At 33.5% G+C, this 20053-nt stretch overlaps 1 protein-coding gene across 1 annotated transcript; it reads left to right on the top strand.

Annotated features, from left to right (window-relative positions):
* Nucleotides 1–1601: 1601 nt before the first annotated feature.
* Nucleotides 1602–10629, top strand: LOC18425914 (uncharacterized). Its single transcript, XM_088864684.1, has 3 exons — nt 1602–2245; nt 2950–3463; nt 10319–10629. The coding sequence occupies exons 1-3, from the start codon at nt 1626–1628 to the stop codon at nt 10469–10471; spliced, it is 1287 nt and encodes a 428-aa protein (XP_088720810.1). The 5' UTR covers nt 1602–1625; the 3' UTR covers nt 10472–10629.
* Nucleotides 10630–20053: the final 9424 nt, after the last annotated feature.

Genomic DNA, 20053 nt, shown 5'->3' with positions numbered 1-20053 from the left:
AAGAGATTGTTAGCAGGGACAGAGAGATATTTCAAATGGTCTCATTGTATGAACCCTATCTTAAAATTAATATTCATAAATTTATGTTAAAGATTACCATATTATAAAAAAAAAAAATATAATTAGAACAGTTTTTCCTAGTTTGTATTAAAAAATACTTGTTGTATTAAGAAATACCTTTTATTTTTTTGACAAGAAATACTTGTTGTATTACCTTTTTTTTTTTTGACGAGAAAATATGATACTTATTGTATTACCTTTTATTTATTTTTTGACAAGAAAAAAAAAAGAAGATGTTGTATTACCTTTTTTTTTGCTTGTTGTATTACTTTTTATTTTTTTACAAGAAAATAAAAAAATGATGCTGCGAAAGTAACTATTATCTTTTATACCTTTTATTTTATTTTTTTGACAATAAATACTTGTTTTATTACTTTTTTTTGACAAGAAAAAACAGAGGATGCGTTGTCTTTTTTGTCTTTTAACAAGAAATGTTTGTTGTATTACTTTTTATTTTATTTTTTTGATTACATTATTTTCTTCTTTTTATTTTTTTTGAAGACAAAAGTAAAACATATATTTTCTTTTAATTTTTTGGATGATATTATTTTTATTTTTTATTTTTTATTTTTATATGATATATATATATATATTTAAAGATAAAATAAAATCACAAAATAGCATCGAACTTGAAACATCCCTAGAAGAAATGTAATTGAAAACCACGATAGCCCATCGCTCAATGTTAAATACCTTTATACAATAATAGTTTATATTGAATAACATTTCAATGTTATATCACTTGCCTCGAATTTCACATCGAAAGAATCAAACAAACTTTAAGAACTATGAGTACCTATTCAATAGCTTTACCATGAGCTTGATCGAGAGAAGGGGTATACCTGCAAGAAACCTTTTTAAACCAAATTACCAAAATCAACGATTTATGCCCGCCGAACCGACCTATGACGTCATATCCGCTTAAAATCACGATTTAAAACGATTGATTTACTATTCAATATCTTATTTATTTACTATTCAATATCTTGATCTATTTTTGAGGTGTATCCGTAGTTCCCGATTTATAATGAACGATTTACTATTCAATATTTTATCCATTTACTATTCAATATTTTTATCCATTTTCGATTTATAACGAACAATTTACTATTCAATATCTTAACCATGTACTATTCAATATCTTTATCCATTTTTGCAGTGCTTCTATCTTATCAGTAGAGGGAAAGTGAATACATCATTTATCTTATAAATGAAAAGGTTGCATCCTTTTATAAACTTTTTCCTTCTTTTATTCTTATCCTTCCTCTTTCGGTCTTCGTTGTCGTTGTGAGGGCTTCGGACTGCCAGGACTTTCTCTCTCAGCTGTTGCATCCTTATTATAAACTTTTTCCTTCTTTTATTCTTTTCCTTCCTCTTTCGGTCTTCGTTGTCGGGGCTTCGGATCGACTTTCCCTCTCACATTTCTAACTGCTTCATACCTCCGTTTCGTTTTAGGGTTTCTCACATTTCTAACTGCTTCATACCTCAGTTTCGTTCTAGGGTTTCTCACATTTCTAACTGCTTTATACCTTAGTTTTGTTGTGAAGGCTTCATCCCCACTTTTTATGGCTACTCATCAAATTCTGGTCAGGCTATTGGACGGCCAAACCAGATGTATCCAGATCGAAAACCCTAGAATCACTGGTTCATCCCTCAAGAATCTAATCAGAGAGAGAACTGGTATCCCTGTTCCCTTTCAAAGGTTGGTGGCTGGAACCCTAGAAATCTCTGAAACTAGCTTGCTTTCATCGAACAATGGCCTGTTCCCTTCTTGTACCCTCCTCTTGAGATTGAGAGGTGGAAAGGGAGGTTTCGGATCTCTTTTGAGAGGGGCTGCCACCAAGGCTGGCCAAAAGAAGACCAACAATTTTGACGCCTGCCGTGATATGAGTGGAAGGAGGCTTCGTCATGTGAATGCAGAGAAAAAACTTGAGGAATGGAAGGCTGAAGAAGAGGAGAGGAGGTTTGAGAAAATTGCAGAGGAGTTCTTGAAGAAGCAGTCGAATAGTTTGAAGAAGAAGAATGGCAAGGATGTGGATAATTATCTGGAGAAGTATAGGGAGGAAACTGCAAAGTCTATGGAAGAAGTAGATGAGGCTGTTAAGGCGTCGATTGATTTATGCAAGGGGGGAAAGCGTAGGGTTTTGCATGAACTAGAAGCAGGATCAAAAAAGCTAAAGCTCTGGTAAGATTTTGGAAACCCTACTCTCAGATTTACCATTGTTGATTTTTCAGATTTACCATTGTTGATTTTTGCAGAATTACTCCCCCCTTCTCGCTATATTCTGTCTTGATTTAATTTTTCTTGTCCTGCTTTTATTTTCAATAAAGGCTTCTTCTAACAATCACACTTGGGGTTCAGTTATGTAGATATTATACATTGAGGACATGGTTTCTATGAGTCACCTCTTAAAAAATCTATTTTTGAGATGGATTTTTGGACCTAATTTTTAAGGACATGAGATCATGGATATGAATAAATAAATAAATTTTAAAAATTAAAAATAATAATTCTATTAAGAAAACATTTGGACGCTTAGTTTCAATTGTTTTTAGATGGACCACCAATTTCCATCCATCTTTAGGATGGATGCTTTATACCTCGGGACCATAAATATGGAAATGCAATCCCCTACGCATGAAACAATTTTCCATACATTAAACAACGTAGAGACTGAATTTTTCCCCACACATTCACAACTTAAACTTAGAGGGTGATGCCCAAAATTATTTGGGCCTGACCATGTCAAATGTTCAAAAATTATTTGATTCTGACCATGTCAAATGTTCAAAAATTATTTTGTTTTGACCATGTCAAATGTTTACCATATGTCAAATGTTCAAAAATTATTTGGTTCTGACCATGTCAAATGTTTACTATGATCATAGGATGCTTGAAGAAGAGGAAGAAGATGATGACGAGGATGACATGGATGGGAAGTCTGTAGTCGTTGATGAAGGATGTTCTACTCAAAGAGAGGCTTTCAATAAGGAAGAGTGTGCAAGTCACGATATTTCAGTTACCAGTGGTGCTTCTTGCTCATCATCCTATCGGTCGCTGAAGAATGACTCCTCGGATAGTGATTTGACAGAGAATGATTCACTCAATTCTCTTGAGGTTATATCTGAAGAGACAGAAGAAAACTCTGCCAAGGGTACTGATGAATGTCATGAGCTTAGTCTTTCAGGTAGTGTTGTTGCTGAGGGCTGTTTGGTTGGGGAAATTAATGCTCACAGGGAAGATAAATTTGAAGAAGCTTTGGAAGGAAATAAGGAAAATGGTTGTAATTTTGAAGAAGCCTTGGAAGGAAATAAGGAAAATGTTTGTAATGGGAGCACGAGTGCTCGTGGTTCAGAGATGCCTCTGAACTTTGACAATTTCAATGCACCTCCAGATATGGAGGTATGGATTCATAAGGAGCAGTCTATTTCATATGTTCTTTGACTTCTTATTGTGTGTCAATTTATTTTGTTGTATGAATTCCAGTCCCCCCAAATGTGCCAATCTGAGATATGACATCTTTTTGAATTCTAATTCCAGTCCCCCCAAATGTGCCAATCTGAGAAATGACATCTTTTTGAATTCTTATGTTGGTATTTAGTAGTTATATCCTAATTTTTATTCTAATATTGGTTGTTATTTTAGATCTCTTCCTATGGGGATCTTATCTTGACAGTTGGAGGACTATTATTTCTAAATCAGGATATATAGAACACAATGTGTGCGGGTGCGTGCGCGCTTGTGTGCATACGTGTGTGTTTGTGTGCGTGCCTGCAGTTATGCGTTTCTCTGTACAACCCATAGTTGTTGGAAACGATTCTGAATTCATTTTAGGCAATTGTGATCAGCTAGAAGATTCTTATTTTTGGAATCAACATCTATACAAGAGGAATCGTGGAAACGAGATTTCTATTTTATAGGAATCGAAAATTGACCAAAATAGATTCGACAAAACATAGATGGAATTGAGATTCCTAGCTCTTTGGAATCGAGTTTCCGACCTATTTGGAATCGACCAATATGGAGTCGAGATTCTGTCATTTATGGAATTGAGATTCTGACATCTTTGGAATTGAGATTCCTAAGCATTTCAAATCAAGAATCATACCAGTTTGGAATCGAGATTCCTAAGCATTTCGAATCAAGAATCATACCAGTTTGGAATCGAGATTCGACCCAATATGGAATTGAGTTTCATAGCCATTTGGATTTGAGTTTTGATCCATCTCGTGATCGAGATTTGTAACCCCTTAAAATCATGCATCAAGTAGACATGGGGTTTAGCAGTTAATAGGGGATTATATATTGCATGAAATCTGGAGGACTACTAATTCTATATAAGGATATATGGAACACAATATTTGTCTGTGCGTGTATGTGCCGTGTATTCGTGACCATGTGTGTGGTTGCGTGCGTGTCTGTGTGCATGCCTGCATGTGCATGTTTCTCTGCATACCACCATTCCATGAGGAATTACATAAAAAATTGAACTTGTTTCTATCGTGTTTAAAGGGAAACTGCTAGTTTACCTCCTTTTCTTAGTTTCATTATGTCGTGCAAATGGTTGTTTATTAGCAGACCTGTTACATTTAATAACCGGTCAACAATAAAAGTCATTAAGAGGTGCATATTTTGTTCCTGCTTTTCTACTTATTTGCTAATCAATTTACTTTAACATTAGGGGGTTATCAAATGAGCAACATTTGGGTGATTAGTTTTGATCTTGGAGCCCCTGTTCAAGTGAATGTAGCTGGAAAACAAACTGACCTTGATATGGCATGAATCATCGATCTCGGGATTGTAATTTGAATCAGCTATCCGAGTTAATTTAGGAATTCAAAGGATTATATTCAGTACAATCTAATGATATTGATGCCTCTAATTGCATACCTTGAACATTATTTGTGATATTGATGCCTCTAATTGCATACCTTGAACATTATTTTACATGGTCGTTATTGTTTATGATAACTTTGGAGCAATTTAGCTGCTCTTTCAACCTAAGTCAATTTAGGAATGCAAAGGGTTATATTCAGTACAATCTAATGATATTAATGTCTTTAATTGCATGCCTTGAGCATTATTTTACATTTCGTGGGATTTAAGAGTTTTAGTCTTAGGATTTTAGGATTCGGATAGCTAAGTCAACTTCATAGCATTCATGTGACTGGAAAGAGGATTTGAATAAATATTTTTGGGAATTTAGGTAATATGGAGTATTTTGGCTATTTTGAGAAACACGAACGGGGTGTTTGGGATCGAGAATGTAGGCCAAGGGTGTTTATGGGATCTAAGTGTTTAGGGTAGATTGATTATTAAAAGTATGGGCTATAGGTATTTGGGTAACATGAGCAAAATTGGGACTTTTTTGACATTAAAAGAGCTATTTCCAATGAGGGAAGGTGGAGTCATCAGGACTTCTATTAGTCATACATTTGAACCTGCCATATGGGTTTTAAAATTTGCCTTTCCAGGGATCTTTGAATAGCTCTTGAGAATTCTTAACCATTAGCAAGGGTTTTTACATATCTGGAAAAGTCAAAATCGAACAAAATAGGATGAAGACATAAAGGTACACTGATAGTGTTGACACTCTAAGACTGCTTGCTAATAATGGGGGTTGAGACTCAATGGCATTTTAGGAGATCCAAAAGTCTGGTATCTACAACGAAGTCTGTCCCTCTGTTTCTCTCTCTCTCTCACACACACATAGGGGGGTATGCTTTTCTTACTAGACATGGTGGCCCATTCATACATCCATTCTCTCTCCAACTTCCTTTTTTGGGCAGTTCAGTGGGGAAATAGGGTCCTCTACTTGTTGTGGGAATGGAACCCCAGACGTCCATGTTGTGGCAGTGGTACCCATCACCCTAACCACCTAGGCCTTGAGCTCATTTCTATTCTCTATCCAATTTTAGCTCTAGAATGGTATCATGGATAGAGGCTTCTTAGTTCAAGTAGAGAAAATGCATTGGGACTGATTTGATTTTTAAAGGTTATATCACAGATCTATAACCGTTCGTAGTAGTTTTGTCACTTGCTTTGAGTAGTTTGCATTTTTATGCACAGTCTTTTGGTTTCCATACAAGTCTTTAAATTAAAGGTGATCATATGTAATGGTTTTGTCGCAAAGTGGGGACCTGTTTCATGTTTTATGTGGTAAACATAAGTTTATTATTCATTGGGCAACTACGACTCTTGTCTGTGGATGCATGATTTATTATAAAGAGATTCATGCAACGAAAGAGGGGCGAGGGGTGCGTCCATGTGCTCATGCTAGTTGAATAATTTATAGTTTTTATTTGGAGTATGTTTTCGAATTTTAGACTTTCTAGGAGATTTTTCTGAGGTTTGTTGGGTATATGTGTATACTATAGTGGTACATGGATTTCTCACCATATATACACTTGCTCTTGTAGCTCACTGAATTTTGACGAAGTTGTGTAAACCAATTTTCCATATGTTTAGGTGATAAAGGTGTGCTATTTGGGGCAATCAGCAAAGGTGTTCTCCCATGATGTAAGCTGGTTCTGTTTATGATGTCAAGGAGTTATTATGAGAAAAAAGAACCAGGGAGGTATTTTTCTTTTGGGTAGTTCAGTTGTAGGATGTTAACTGGGGATGTAGTGGTGCAGCCTTTTGGTGAAACAAATTTAAATAGTGGCTTCTAATCTGTTGCTTTCAGTGGGAAATAGTTATTTGGGATGAATTTCCCAAAGCAAGTCTAACACTTCTTCATTTCATTTATTTTATTGTTCTCCATGTTTTAGCAAAAGCCTCTAGGGAAGAGTTAAATTTAGGAGTTATGAATTCCAACTGTTATTCTCTCATTTGGGAGGTAAAGAGGTGCTTCCAGTTAGAAAGGTTAGGGATTGTTATGCGCTTCACACTGCTAGTTGTGGATGTGAAGGTGAAGATGGAGATTTACAGTTGGATTATGGTCGGGGTGTACTAAATGTGTGTGAAACACTTCCTGGGTATATGTATAGTCTTGTTTTTATAAGAAGACTGTCTTAAAGGGGCTGTTTCGAGATTCCTTATAAGGTTGATTGATGGGCCTTTTTATTTTCGAGGATTTAATTGAAAAGGGGATTGCACTTGTTCAGTGCATTGAGGTTGTCTAGAGGTTGTTTATCCTCTATTTTAAGCAATGGTTGCTTGGTTAGAAATAAATCAAGATGGGTTTCATTCATTAATGCACTGCTTTTGGGTTGAGCTATGAATCTCTTCTCTTTTTATTTTATTTTTTTGGAAATTGATGTATTATTAATATTTTAAACGAGGATACATTATTAACACTAGTACAGGAAAAAAGAGAACATATGAATACACGATTGTCTACTGTAGTGTAATTGAAACTCTTTCAATAAAAGGCAGATGCACCCTGGGAGCTAAGAGATGCAAATGCCTAATCTTTGTAAGGCCCATTGGGAGATACACATGAAATGGAGGCAAAAGCAAATGCCCTGTCTACTGGTCTCAGATTGTGTGCCGCTTTAGGGGTCCTTTGCTGGGGTAAGGTAACTCAAAAAACATATCTCGTGGGCAATCTGGCCGTCCATTGGTGTAATCTTTCCCTAAATCTTAACAGAAGTGAAAGGATATCGTGTCTGTCAATCAGTAATCATGTTTGGAGAGTAACAAATGGTAGAGCAGATGGATTAGCAAGGAGGGAACCCTATCAAATTTGCACATGATACATCATGAAGAGCATAGAGATTCATAATGTCTGCAGAAGTGAAAGGATAACGTGTCTGTCAATCATGTTTGGAGAGTAGCAAATGGTCGAGCAGATGGATTAGCAAGGAGGGAACCCTATCAAATTTGCGCATGATATATCATGAAGAGCCTAGAGATTCATAATGTCTACAGAAGTGAAGGAATATCGTGTCTGTCAATCATGTTTGGAGAGTAGCAAATGGTCTAGATGGATTAGCAAGGAGGGAACCCTGTCAAATTTGCGCATGATACATCAAGAAGAGCATAGAGATTCATAATGTTTATAATTTTTTGTGTAGTTTTATGCGGTACTCGTTCAGACACTCTTTGTTGAAGTGACATTTACAGTTAAACAATCAAAAAGAAAAAAAATAAAATCAAATGCATGTGTTATGGACTTCTTAACTAGAGTGATATGGAGTTCTGAATTTCATTTTCCATGTCAATGTTAAAAAGGACAGGTGAGGCCGCCCAGGTGGTCGGGGATCCCAACTGCCTGGGCGGCCACTGTGTAAAAAAAAAGAGGGGGGAGGGCTCAGGGTTTTTTTTATAAATTTATAATTTTTTTTAGGTAGTTATAAATCTATGATTTTGCATTATAAATTATATAGACATAGCCATACATAGTTATATAGCCATAAATATAGCCAAATATGGTCATAAATATACTATAATCACAAAAAATAGCAACCTAAAAAAAAAGAACCCCATTTATGATGCATAACATAACACAAGGTAAAGCCAACTAATCTCTCTGGTTCGAGAAAACCCCACTCATGCTCTCTCTGGTCGGAGAAAACTCGTACTCGAGTTTTGAAGTGTGCTAAGATGAATTGAGCATCAAAACCACGTTCTTCAACCTTCTTCTTCTTGGTTTGCTCAAGGATTATATGTGGTAAAAAGAATTTCTCAAGAGACGGATCCTGATATGCATATTGAGGAATCAATGCAAATTTATTAATTATGACTATCCTTGAGCTCTTATTGAAAATCGTATAGAAAACTTCAAATCCAATTTTCTGGTCTTTAAAAGTTTTCTCGACATCTATTTCATTACTCTTTGAAATTAGGGCCACAATTTGCAAATTTTGAGTCAAGCATGCTTCCATTGCACTACTCTGATTCTATTGCCCTAAATCTCCTAAATGTTCCTCCTCTTTGATATTCTTGAGATCTTCATTTTTCTTCTTCAAAGATCAATTCACCCACCAAATTTTTGTCTTTACCATAGATAGGATATCCTGCAAGGTCTTGTACTTCATCTGCATCAAAGATTGGTGGTGAATCCCAATCCACAACTTGCTGATTCTGGATGCAACTTGCATCAAAATCAATATTGTCCTCCTTCAAATAGAAAATCCTAAAGCGATGTCCCCCATGTAGAGGTATTCTATTACTTTCATCTTCACTCGACTTTCTATGCGAAGCATGAAGGTAAAAAAGGTGGTACTCGAGTTTTTCTTCAAAATTAAGCTTCCGTTGATGCCATCGTGCATCAAACCTATCTATGTAGTTTGACATCTTACCAGTCCGTTCCCACTCAAACCCAAACTCTAATTCGCACCATTATCCATAAAAACCCTCGAGATTTTGATCTATCCTCAATTAATTCCTCTTTGTTTAGGGCACGTTGTTGATGGCCTCACTTGTGCAGCCATACTTTTGTAACTCTCTTTATCAAGTTGTTGATTTCCTCGTGTAGTTGGATCAGATCGGCATCCCTACGGCTAAGACCGCCACGACCGACCATCGCAATCTCTAACTGTCTTTGAACCATATGCTCTGATACCACTTGATGCAGAAAGGAAAGGTGGGAAATTAAATCCACCATTTTCTTGAACTTTAAACAAGTAAAATCAACCATATCGGCGAAAGAACATTGCTTTATATTGGAGAAGAATTTTCTTCTTTCATAAAATAAATTCCATTCCAATAACATAAGTCTTCCAAACTTTGACATCCAATCTTTTATAAGTTTATGAAACCCAAAAATTAACTTGAGACGTAAGTAAACATTTAAGACTTTGAAATACCCCTAATAATACTGAAATTCCAGAAATATCCTGTCCCGCATAAGATAATGTGGATGATCTATAAAAGAGGAATGATTGGACACTAGAGAGTGTTTTTAAGGGTTCTGCGTCAGGGTGAGGGCTGTTACTAGACATGTAGACTTTGGCTAATGTCTTGTACTTCCTTAAGGTTTTCAGCAGGTGATCCATGTGGATGGTGCTGGTCTTCACCTTTTTGTCATGGCAGTTGACAGCCCTCTGTTATGGTATACTATTAAGATACCCACTCGATATGGTAGGCTCCTATTTTATGATTTTGGCAGGACCTTAGGATATTGGGCTTTTTTATGTGGAAATTTGATTGGAGGTTAATATGCAGTTAATGAATGTAGCACATGTTTTTTTCCCAAAATATAGAAAAAAATTCAGCATTATTTTCAGTGTTGCATGTTCAAACTTTGTCTTTGAAAATTTTGGGTCCTCAGCTTTATACAAAGAAACTGACGTGTGGTGCATATTATTTCAGGTATTAGGTCTGGAGAGGTTGAAATTGGAGTTGCAAGCGCGGGGTTTGAAATGTGGAGGTACCCTCGAGGAGAGAGCTGTGAGGCTATTTCTGCTAAAGACTACACCTCTTGATAAGTTGCCCAAGAAGTTGCTTGCTAAGCGTAAAGACTAAATCTTCTGTGCTTATTAATTAATTTTCCATCCTTTTGGTGAATCTTCTTGTATTTTTCTTACTTGCACACCTGTAGTTTTCTTACTTGACTAGCACTGCTTTTGTAAACCAACTTTGTTATTGCAGCATTGACCCCAAGAAAGTGGTTTTTTGTATCACTAGACCGTGTAGAAGCCCCCCTTCTGTTTTCTTTCTTGCAGTATATGTTTTGGAAATCATGTCCTTGTTCTGTGAATCAAGTTCCATCTTATTTGTTTTCTTTTTGTCTTTTTTTTTTTTCCTCCTCCTGTGAATGATTACTTATCTGTCTTTTTAATTAATTTGTGAACCATACAATTATATAGAAATATCAGTGGTCTGTACATTTATTCGCAATAAAAACTGGTTGACCGGCGCCTCGATTGGCAAGGGCATCAGCCTTGGTATTACTTCCCTTATTGCAGTGACTGAATTCCTTGTCCCAATCTTGGGTGAGATGATTTCTAATTTGGTAAAAAACTGGACTCAAGCCTCCAAGGCACCATTGGCTCCTCTTTGCAATGACTTCCCTTTAGAGGGCTATTTAAGGCCTTGAGGAAGAGCCTTAAATTCAACTTCATTAGCAATACAATTGCCAAGCAGGGCCCCAGAATGACCCTGGAATTTGACTGCTGTTATCTCTAATCACACCCCTAACTCCTAACAAGCCGGGGTTCCTAGTGAGTTTCCATCAAAATTTGATGGGATTTTTCCTTGTGGTGGTGGTATCCACTGGTTAACTCGTTTTTTTGCTCAAGTTAATCAATTCCCAAGTTTTGTCAGTTATGTCATTCTTTTGACAAGCCCATTCTGCTGCTGTGCTTAAAATCGCGCCTTTCAAATTTTCATGTTCCATAATCTGGTCTGGCAAATGCCTCCGATTTTACTCATTCCACCAGTGTCAAAGTACTGAAAACAGTAGAGATTTTATTAGGATGCAACTTATCGTTGAAACTGGTGGGGACATCCACTCTTCAAAGAGTTGCTGCACAGCGCGTGTTGAATGCTTCACTGAAATCTAGCTAGACTTGATACCCAATACCACAGGTTTGTCACTCCTGAGCAGCTCAGGAAAAGGTGAGTGATTGCTGTCCTTGTTCATCTTTTTAGACATTAAATTTGGTAGAATCTACTCTCCTTTTTTCAAACATGGCAGAATCTACCAAACAATCGTGACCGCGCAATGAAACTTGGACAATGATGAGCGTAGGCGAAATCACTATTTATTTAAGCTTATAGGCGTTAGGAAGATTTTTTTTATATATATATTGGAAAATGCTGAGATTAATCCACTAACTCTTATGAACATATGAGTCTAACGATTCAGATTGAATCTGGGCCGATCTGATGGTCTCGATGTCATTTTGAATTTGAATATTAATGTTTTTTTTATGCATCCAAATAATTTGAAATTTTAGGAGCGCATTCTTCTCATCAAGGTTCACTTAATAAAAATATTTTAAAAATAATTCGTAAATAAATAAATTGATCAAAATACCCACAAAATGTTTCAAGGGTATTTAGGTCAATTTATTTATTGTAAATTTTATTTTTGGATATTTTTATTGGATTCTCCTATTTTGAAAAATATACGCATAAAATATCAAATTATTTGGATTCTAAAAAAAAAAAAATATATTAAAATTAAAATTCAAATATGAAATGAGGTTGTGATCGTCAGATCGGTTCAGATTTAATCTGAGTCGTTGGACTCATGAACACATATGTTCAAATGAGCTAGTGGGCTAATTTCAGCATTATATATATATATATATATATATATAAAACTATGGAAAAGTCTTCCCAACGCCTATAAGCAAAAATGAATAGTGATTTCGCCTACTTTCATCACCGTCCAAAGTTCATCACACGGTTACGATTATCTGGTAGTGTTTCATTTTTCATTTTTTTCTATAAATCAAAAAATCAAAATGATCTGAAGTTTGAAACATGTGTACATCTAAGTGAGGCGTACTTAATAAAAATATAAAAAAAATAATTTGCGAAAACAAAATTGACCAAAATACTTAAGAAAATTTTTGGGGGTAATTTGGTCAATTTTTTTTATGTAAAATATTTTTTTGATATTTTTCGTATATTCGCCTATTTTTTATGAACAGACAATCCAAATTTCAAGTCATTCCGATTTGTAAAAAAATATGAAAAATAAAATACTATTGGACAATCGTGATCATGCGATGAACTTTGGATGATGATGAGGGTCGGCAAAATCACTGTTCATTTTCACCTATAGGCTTTTTGTAGTATCTTCCTATATATTCATCTCCAGCTATGGGCAGTGATTTAATATAACGGTTGTATCATAGTATAATGCAACCACATTTGTAGAGGACCATATTTGCGGTATTTGTATGATCCAAAATTTTGCACACACATTCTCTTCATCTCAATAATCAATCCCAAAACAAAAAATATTCATTTTGAACCCTAGATATGGTCAAAATGAGTCTCTTTCAACAATGAATCTACATCATTCATTTGGTAAATTTCAAGATCTTAGCCTTTACAAACTCAAAATCATTTTTTTCTTTTTTAAATTTGTTCATCTAATGCTAATAATACTATCTAAAAATTTTGGAAAAGAAAAAATTCTTCTAAGACCTAAATCTAAGCATCTTATCAAAATAGACGGTTATGTTAATTGGGCTAAAAAAATACTTTCTAAATTATGTTTTTAATTTTTTTTTTTTTGTGATTATTCATTACAATGAAAAGAGTGTATATTGTTAAATTTGGATCAAACAAATGGCCCTAACATGGTTTTTCATGGTTGTTGCATTATATTACTATACAACCGTTGCACAAAATCACTGCCATATATATATATATATATATATATATATATATGATCTATAGGATCTTCCCCCACCCATGTGTGTAGGACCCCAAAAGATCACCATTAAATTTGATACGGATCTATAGAAAAGTCAAGTTCCAAACTCATGTGATAACTTTTATAGAGATTCGTCCCAACTTTAATGACGATCTTTTGAGGTCCTACACACATGGGTGGGGGAGGGTCCCATAGGATCATTACTCACATATATATATATATATATATATATATATATATATATATATATATATATATATATATGTGTATGTGTGTGTGTGTGTGTGTGGAAAAAGATCCTTTCAGCCCACAGGCTGATTACTACAGTGTCAGCCAACGACTCAGATTCAATATAGGCCCAATCCAATGGTCATGACCTCATTCCGTATTTAAATTTTCGTATTTTGTTTATACAAATCTAAATCACTTGAAATTTTGAGTGTATATTTTTTAAAAATATTAGAATCTAATAAACATTTTAAAAAATTAATTCAAAAATTAAAAATTGACCAAAATATCCCAAAAACTTTTCGAGGGTATTTTGATCAATTTATATTTTATGAATTATTGTTTTTATATTTTTATTAGGTGTGCCTTGCTTAGTAGAATGTACATCTAAATTTTCAAGTGATTTTGATTTGTAGAAACATTATGAAAATTCAAATACAAAATAAGGTCGTGACCGTCAAATCGGCCCAGATTTAATATGGGCTATTGGCTGACGCAGTAGCAGTCAGCCCATGGGCTGACAACATCCATTCCCTATATATATATATATATATATATATATATATATATATATATATATATATATATATATATATCCAATGACATAGTAGCAGTTAGCCCATAGGCTGATATAGTCTTCATGTAATATCTTTCTTTCTTTCCTCTGTAATATCTCCCCGTTTTCATCTTGTAAGCACATGTGAATATGAATAAAATGCTAGTGTGATTTTCTGCCTGCCTGTTATGCCTGTCTGTTATGCAGTTTAAAATTTTGTTCAATATTAAGATAGGTAACACTAGTTACGTCCAGTGGATAGTACTTGATATTTCAATAGTTCCATTCATAGGAATCATATTATTCTGTTTAAATTATTATAGAATTCTTCAATCAATAATAACTTACAACAGCTTGCTGTTCACATACCTGTTATAATTCCTGAAAATCGCTTTCAAATAAACATAAACACCTGAAACATAAAACCCAATAAATAAAACTTCATCAAAACAAAACAAATGACAGTGCTGTAGATCCTGGCACAAAGTGGTATCAAAGCCATACAGTGAAACACTGTCAAACAAAGTACAACAGTAGAACTATTCCACAGAGGAACTGTGCAAACAGTTACAACTGTAGAATTTGTAAAACTGTTCTTTCTACTTCATAGGTTAAGATAAAGATACATTCTACCATAAGAAATTAAGTGAGATTAATCACCAAAAAAGTTGGTCTGGGAGTTAAGACAAGAGACAAGTGAATGCCGATGCGAAAAGTACCGCCAAGGCCAGGAGAGCCGCTCAGGGAAAAAAGCTAAGGCCACTGAATGTCCAGATTGTCATTATCCGCAACCTACGGATGGCAAATCTCATAAAAAATCTTACTGGTAAAACTGTACCTTCATCTTCAAAACTTAGAATTAAGAATAAAGAACAAATTATTATAAATGATATTGAAGAAAATATCCAAAATTGGAATATTCCTAAGGTACCAATTCATGATGTTTATAATAAAAGAACGTTTAAACTAAAGATGGGTTATGCCATCAAAACTGTAGAAGAAAGTCTATCAGTAACACAACATCAAGAAGACTTTCACCTACTCTCGAAAAAAGTAATAGAAAAACATAAAGAAAATAATTACAAAGATTTACACATTGGCCTCATTCAAATAGCCGTAAAACCTTTGACCCGACCAGGGTTGAACACTTCTGTGCTTGTATGCCTAAGAGATACAAGACACAATATATTCACAGACTCTCTACTAGGCATGGTTGAATCCAGCTTTTGTAGTGGTCCAATTTATTTTAACTGTTTTCCTAATTTTTCTGTTTCTTTAACCGACCCAAATATCCTAGATATTTTGACAATAAATCTCAAAACACATGGATTCAATATGATCCATGGTTCACAAAATCTAGCTATAGTATATAGAATATATTATAAGGTCATGAATATACTAAGTCCCAATACCTTAAAACTTGATCAAAAAGATCAAACAATTTTGTTCCAAACAAATATAGAAAAATCTAATATGATAGTTCCAAAAACCATAAAATGGTCAGATATAATTCTACCTCAATCATGGGCATTACAAAATGTCAATCAACCACAAGAAATTCCTCAACATCATATTCCCAACCATATTATCGAACATACAGATGGAAATGTAGAAATACAATTTCAAACTACAAATTTACAAGTCCAATATGATATTGACATCAATAGGAAGAGAAATAGTAAACATAAAATACCAAGTAGGAAATCTATTTCTCACAACCCAAATGTAATTATATTACCTCCTCCTAATCAAATGTCTTCATCCAATAATCAAATGTCTTCATCCAATTCAAACATACAATTTCAAGGAACACATAGGACCAGAGATAATATTGTAATTCCAACATATACATCAACATCTCATCCTACAACTTCTAATACTGAACCCAGTATAGAAGAATTACAAGACTTCCAAGTTTGTACATTACAACTTGAAGAGGATAATGATAATACTCAGTATTCAGAAGAATATATAGCAGCCCATCTAGCAGCCAAGCTAGAAAGAAAACAAAGAAAAATAAATACAGTTTTTATTAAACAAAATTATTTATCAGAAGAAAATAAAAATATCCGAGAATGGTATTTAAAAAGATTTCAACCACCTAGACTTTTGGAATTACTACATAAAAAATATAATAAATTTTTACAAAAAGAAAGATTAAATATATGATTCTCTCACTGGCTAAGAGATATATGTTTAGAGAAAAATATTCATATTCCTTCATTTGAAAAAATTCAAACAATAGAAGAGAAGACATATATGAGTACTGATGGTACTACAACAGCTAGTACACATCCACCTGAGAAAAGTATTATACTTAAAGCAGGCATTCCAAAGAAAAATGAGCCTGTACACTCCTCATCCTTCTATGATATAGTGGCTACACCATATAAAGCCATACCCAAGGAAATAAATAAAAAACAAGAATACATACCTCATATTGTAGAACAGAATAATTATATTAATCTATATTTACAATCTCTTGGAAAGCAAACTGAAAGGATAGAAAGGATAGTATCCAAAGAAACACCTACAATATCTCCCATTCCTAAATCAGTATTATTCAAACCACCTCCTGAGTTAAATAAAAATAAATTCCATATTGGAGAAAATAATAAATCCCTTATGGATCAATTAATATCAAAACTATCTCAACTAGATTTAAAAGGAGTACCTTCGTCTCAAATCAATATTCCTACACCAACCATTACTTCCCAAATACCTGAGTCATCTGACAAAGGCAAAGCCATCCTACCTGAGCATGAAATAATGATGCTTACAGAAGAAGAACCCATAATAGAGGATACAATCCAAAATCAAGAAAAAGCATTTATGGATACTACACCTCTAATGGATAGCATCAATAAAATAGCTTATGGAAAATATTGGAAACCCATAACAGCCTTACCATATCATAAGAGACCTACTCCTGTTGATATTCAAATGGAAGAAGATTCAATACAACAGGCAGTATCTTATTCTGGAAGATTAATAGTCAATTGGCAAATAGATGGCCTATCAGAATTAAAAATATTAGATGTCATGAGACATATGACCATGTATGCCTCTGCAAATAAAATGGCAGGCAACCATGATCAAGAAGTTGCCAAAGCAATAGTAAATGGCTTTACAGGATGGTTACGGGGATGGTAGGATTTTTATGTGGATGATGATACCAAACAAAGAATTTTAAACAATACTAGACAATGGACTGGAAGAAATGAACAGAATCAAGAGGTTATATATACAGAAAGTGATGCTGTCAATACCCTGATATATACAATCACTTTACATTTTGTAGGCAGTACCTCATTACTAGCAGCAAGATCAGAGGATCTGCTTTCTAATTTACGCTGTCCTACTTTGTCCCATTATAAATGGTATAAAGATGTATTTTTCTCAAGGCTTCTAATACGAGAAGATTGCCAGCTAGACCATTGGAAGGAAAAATTCATAGCTGGTCTTCCATATCTATTTGCAGAAAAAGTCAAAGAAAGACTTCGCAAGAAACATAATGGAATAATAGTATATTCATCATATACACTCGGAGAACTCTCTGCAGAAATATGTGCAGAAGGCTTAGCCCTATGCACTGATATGAAATTAAAAAGACAAATAGATAAACAAAAGCTCACAAAGAAAAAAGAACTTGGAGATTTCTGTGATCAATTTGGCTATTACTTAGATAGAAAAAATATGCCTGATTATATAAAAAAGAAAAAGAAAAAATACAAAAAAGAAAAATATAAAACCAAGAAGAAAAATAAGGACCAAGAATATTACAAAAAGTCAAAAAGAAAATTAATAAATAAATTTTCCCCAAATACAAAGAAAAGGAAAAAATTACCGGTATGTTATAAGTGTGGTAAAATAGGATATTATAAACACCAATGTAAATTAAAGAAAAAAATAGAGTCATTAAATTTAGATGAGATAACCAAATCAAAATTGAAAACTATAATATCTTATGATTCTTCCTCCTCTACTTCTAGTGAATCTTATATAGAAGATCTAGACAGTAATGATCTTGATTTTATAGAAAAAGATAGTTCTTCCACTGAAACCAATAACGAATCATCAGAGGACTGTAGTTGTCCGTTACCTCAGCATAATGTTCATACACTCACTCAGGAAGATAATTTCATTCTAGACATTATAGATAAAATAACTGATCCTGATGAAAAAAGAGCTATCATTACTCAATTTATTAATATTACCAAAAACAAATCAAAATCACCAATTATCAAAAATCCAGATGAATATAATTTCTCTGCTATTATTAGAAGAGTAAGTGATCAAAACACTTCTCAAAAAGAACCTACAATCTCTGATCTCAAAAAAAAGATTAAAGAAATAAAAACTGAAATAGTACAATTAAAAGGAAGAATTCACATATTAGAATTACAACAAATGCCTCAACAGGATTCTGAGACAGACGAAATAGAATTTAACGATTTGATTACTGATAACCCAATAGAAACTATTGAATCCTCAAAAGAAACTGGATTTGGTATCAAAAGAAACTGAACTTTGTAGTTCAGTTTTATCAAGAATCTTATCAGGAAATTTATTAGCAAAAGCTATAGATCTATCTATTGGGATAATAGTACCATGGTGTATCATATGTCCTAGGTGTTTGTATTTGCTCTTCAATTACTTTGTATTTGACTTCCTGTTTAAGTGTACAAAGAAATTGTTCTTTGTCTTGTAATTGGCTTAATCCCTTAACCATGATAAATGGTGTATCAATACATTGGTGATTATTACATACAGAAGCATTAGATAATTTATATTTGATAAATAATCTTCTGCCATCTGCTGTATTTAATATTTGAGTAGTTTTATCAAAGTATTGTGAAGGTACAAGTCCTTCATTTATACAATTGAGATCAGCTCCTGAATCTATAAGGGCTGATGTTTCAAAACTATAGTTTTTTGCAACAATGATTTTGACTTGGACAAACCATTTTTGTACAACTATTTTATTTATCAAATTAACTGAAGGATTTGGTATTATTAATTCTTTTGAGGATTCAATAGTTTCTATTGGGTTATCAGTAATCAAATCGTTAAATTCTATTTCGTCTGTCTCAGAATCCTGTTGAGGCATTTGTTGTAATTCTAATATGTGAATTCTTCCTTTTAATTGTACTATTTCAGTTTTTATTTCTTTAATCTCTTTTTTGAGATCAGAGATTGTAGGTTCTTTTTGAGAAGTCTGTTGATCACTTACTCTTCTAATAATAGCAGAGAAATTATATTCATCTGGATTTTTGATAATTGGTGATTTTGATTTGTTTTTGGTAATATTAATAAATTGAGTAATGATAGCTCTTTTTTCATCAGGATCAGTTATTTTATCTATAATGTCTAGAATGAAATTATCTTCCTGAGTGAGTGTATGAACATTATGCTGAGGTAACGGACAACTACAGTCCTCTGATGATTCTGTATTGGTTTCAGTGGAAGAACTATCTGTTTCTATAAAATCAAGATCATTACTGTCTAGATCTTCTATATAAGATTCACTAGAAGTAGAGGAGGAAGAATCATAAGATATTATAGTTTTCAATTTTGATTTGGTTATCTCATCTAAATTTAATGACTCTATTTTTTTCTTTAATTTACATTGGTGTTTATAATGTCCTATTTTACCACACTTATAACATACCGGTAATTTTTTCCTTTTCTTTGTATTTGGGGAAAATTTATTTATTAATTTTCTTTTTGACTTTTTGTAATATTCTTGGTCCTTATTTTTCTTCTTGGTTTTATATTTTTCTTTTTTGTATTTTTTCTTTTTCTTTTTTATATAATCAGGCATATTTTTTCTATCTAAGTAATAGCCAAATTGCTCACAGAAATCTCCAAGTTCTTTTTTCTTTGTGAGCTTTTGTTTATCTATTTGTCTTTTTAATTTCATATC

The sequence above is a fragment of the Amborella trichopoda genome, chromosome 1 (genome assembly GCF_054954075.1).
Source record: "Amborella trichopoda isolate Santa Cruz 75 chromosome 1, AtrichopodaSantaCruz75HAP2 v2.0, whole genome shotgun sequence".
Classification (NCBI taxonomy): Eukaryota; Viridiplantae; Streptophyta; class Magnoliopsida; order Amborellales; family Amborellaceae; genus Amborella; species Amborella trichopoda.
Note: the sequence above shows the minus strand (reverse complement) of the source record. Positions and strands in the feature narration are given on the sequence as shown.

What these genes read in the sequence shown, in the direction of transcription:
- LOC18425914 (XM_088864684.1), top strand. Translation starts at nt 1,626, where the DNA reads ATGGCTACTCATCAAATTCTGGTCAGGCTATTGGACGGCCAAACCAGA. An exon ending in TCAAAAAAGCTAAAGCTCTG is followed by an intron (nt 2,246 to 2,949) that starts GTAAGATTTTGG and finishes CTATGATCATAG; the next exon opens with GATGCTTGAAGAAGAGGAAG. An exon ending in ATGCACCTCCAGATATGGAG is followed by an intron (nt 3,464 to 10,318) that starts GTATGGATTCAT and finishes ATATTATTTCAG; the next exon opens with GTATTAGGTCTGGAGAGGTT.